The sequence below is a fragment of the Mus pahari genome, chromosome X (genome assembly GCF_900095145.1).
Source record: "Mus pahari chromosome X, PAHARI_EIJ_v1.1, whole genome shotgun sequence".
NCBI lineage: Eukaryota > Metazoa > Chordata > Mammalia > Rodentia > Muridae > Mus > Mus pahari.
This window is the reverse complement of record NC_034613.1, coordinates 118,677,583-118,679,970: the sequence shown is the minus strand read 5'-3', so window position 1 is coordinate 118,679,970 and position 2,388 is coordinate 118,677,583. Positions and strand designations below refer to the sequence as shown.

The 2,388-nt window shown below is 55.2% G+C and overlaps 1 protein-coding gene across 1 annotated transcript in view; it reads left to right on the top strand.

Moving 5' to 3' along the window:
• Positions 1-566: 566 nt before the first annotated feature.
• Morc4 (MORC family CW-type zinc finger 4) overlaps positions 567-2,388 on the top strand; it is a 49,623-nt gene continuing 47,801 nt past the window's right edge. Inside the window, exons 1-2 of the mRNA XM_021187705.1 lie at positions 567-943; positions 1,073-1,145. Of these exons, the coding sequence (XP_021043364.1) occupies positions 842-943; positions 1,073-1,145 (175 nt within the window). The 5' untranslated portion in view covers positions 567-841. The remainder of the gene's footprint in view (positions 944-1,072; positions 1,146-2,388) is intronic.

Below are 2,388 nucleotides of genomic sequence, written 5' to 3'. Positions count from 1 at the left end.
GGCTGTGTGAGTTTGTAACTGCAGTCCCAGAGACACCAGGCTTTCAAATGTCAGTGGTGTGCAAATGATGTGCCCCCAAGAGCGCAAACTCACAGAGTTTACTTTATGCATATTACTTTATGCACATTCTATATCGTAATCAACCCCCTATCTGCAGCGAGGAAATTCAGGTTCTCCTACTATAAAGTCTCCCTGTCTGTTTGAAGGATCGGTAGGCCCTTTGCCAATTGCATTCTAGAAAGTTCCTGGTGCTTCCATAAGCTTTCGAAGCAGCTAGTGGGAATAATTCCCCGTCGCTCCAGCCTACTATCTTCCCAGATAGCAAAACTGCAGTCCTTCGAAATTGAAAGACTTGTCTTATCCTGCCTGTTAGTCATGAAGCCTAAGTGGGACTCCAGAAATCCCATGCACGCTCTCCCTCCTCTTGCCACATTCCCGCCCCTCCCCACGCACCGCCATCCCCCCTCCCCTCGCGCTTTCCCGCTCGGCCGCCTGGCCTATGGCAAACGCCAAGAATTAATTAGGGGCGGGGATGGAGGAGCGTCTGTCAGGAGATCGCCATATTTCTGTACGGCCCAGGGGCAGCCCTGGCAGTCGGTGGGTCAGGAGAGGTGCTGACAAGGCGGGGCGGGCAGACGCTGGGTTCCTCCGGCTTCACCCCTCCCGCTGGGGACAGGTGGCTGCAGCGCGCCCCGCCTCCGCCAGCTGCGAGTGGGAACGAAAGAGAGCCAGTCCGGGACGGCCACCGCCAGCTGCGAGTCGGGGGACAGCGCGATCTAGTGTGGGGACAGCCGGCCCAGGGGTCCGGCGGCAGCAAACCGGTATCCTGGCGGCCAAAAAAATGCTCCTGTACCGAGGGGCCCCTGCGGGCCCCGGAATGCCAGGAGGCGGACTGGCCCGGGCGGGCAGCGTCCCGCAGGCCTTCGGGATCCGCCTGAGCACGGTAGGTCGGGGGCCCCCCGAGGGGACGGACTCACGCGAGCGCGCCCGGGTCCCAGGGATGTGGGGGGCGCGCGGGGAGGGCTGGGCGAGCCGAGGCCTCACGCGGGACGGGACCTTCTCTCGCCTCCAGATGAGCCCCCGCTACCTCCAGAGCAACTCCAGCAGCCACACGCGACCCTTCAGTGCCATCGCGGAGCTGCTAGGTGAGTGACGAGGGCGGGCCGGGTGGCGGGTGGGTCGCAAGCCCTGGGCAGAGGTGCCAGCGTGGTTCAGTGGACGCAAGAGGAATGCACGAGGCTCGTGGGGCGGGTCCGCCCAGGACGGGCTGGGGGGCTTCGGCCACGGTGTTCTCTTGGAGAGGGGGACAGGGAGGGTAGGGTGGGGTGGGATGAGGTAGGGTGAGGTGGGGTGGGGTGGGGTGAGGGGGGCGACGGGACTAGATCGTGCCTGGGAAGCTGAGGAAGCTAGGTGTGTACTAAGAGTTTGGTAGGGCTCTCGCGCCCTTGTTCTGTCTGGATCGTGATGTTCCAGTCACTTTAGGATTCTTAGTTAATAATCAAAGAGCAATGCATAAAAATATCGGGCCCCGAAGAGCCTGGATTTGACCAAGGTTGGCGACCGACAGAGGGCCCCAGGCTGGCAAAGGAACAGTGCAGAGGGCCATGTAGAGTAGTTGGAAAGATCTGGAAACGACTTCTTTAACTTTAGAGACTAAAGTCTAGGAATGATGGGCCATCTCTTAAGAGATGATGACACGAGTGCATTTGGCTCCCGGAGACTGCAGAGGGCTGGGTCCGTAGTCCACGAGCGCCCTCACACCGCTGGAATGAATACGGAGGCCTTAAGGACTTAACCTCTGGGTGCACCGGTGCTCGCTCAAAAAAAAAAAAAAAAAAAAAAGGGAAAAGAAAAACATTTTCACTTGATTCCTTAGAGCTGAGTGTATCGCTTCTGCACTAATGTACTGTTCAAAAGGCAAAGATGAAACGCAGTTCTGCGCAAAATGCAGCACAGCAAGCACATTATAAATATTTCAAAAACTGAAAGAAGGGAGACAGATTTATGGGGCTAGTTAGCACAGAACAAGACTCTTGAAAATGGTTTCAGAGCCACATGAATGAACCCCAGTGGGGACATAAGCCACCACTGTGGCCATGCCAGGAGACTTGTTTTCCTAAAGATGTCGGTGAGCCACAGGAAGAGTCAGAGTTATTTGGAAGGTGATGGAGGATTCTGATGATTGGTTTGGCTATAAGCCCAAATCATATAGAGTAGGCTGCTGATTGCTTTCTAGAAAGTTCAGGAGGAAAGTAACATTGATGATACAGCTTGAATTTCCAGACTGAGGCAACTCTATCATTTAGGTTTTTCCCTATGGTTTTTTTCTCTTTCTTTCTTTCTTTCTTTCTTTCTTTCTTTCTTTCTTTCTTTCTTTCTTTCTTTCTT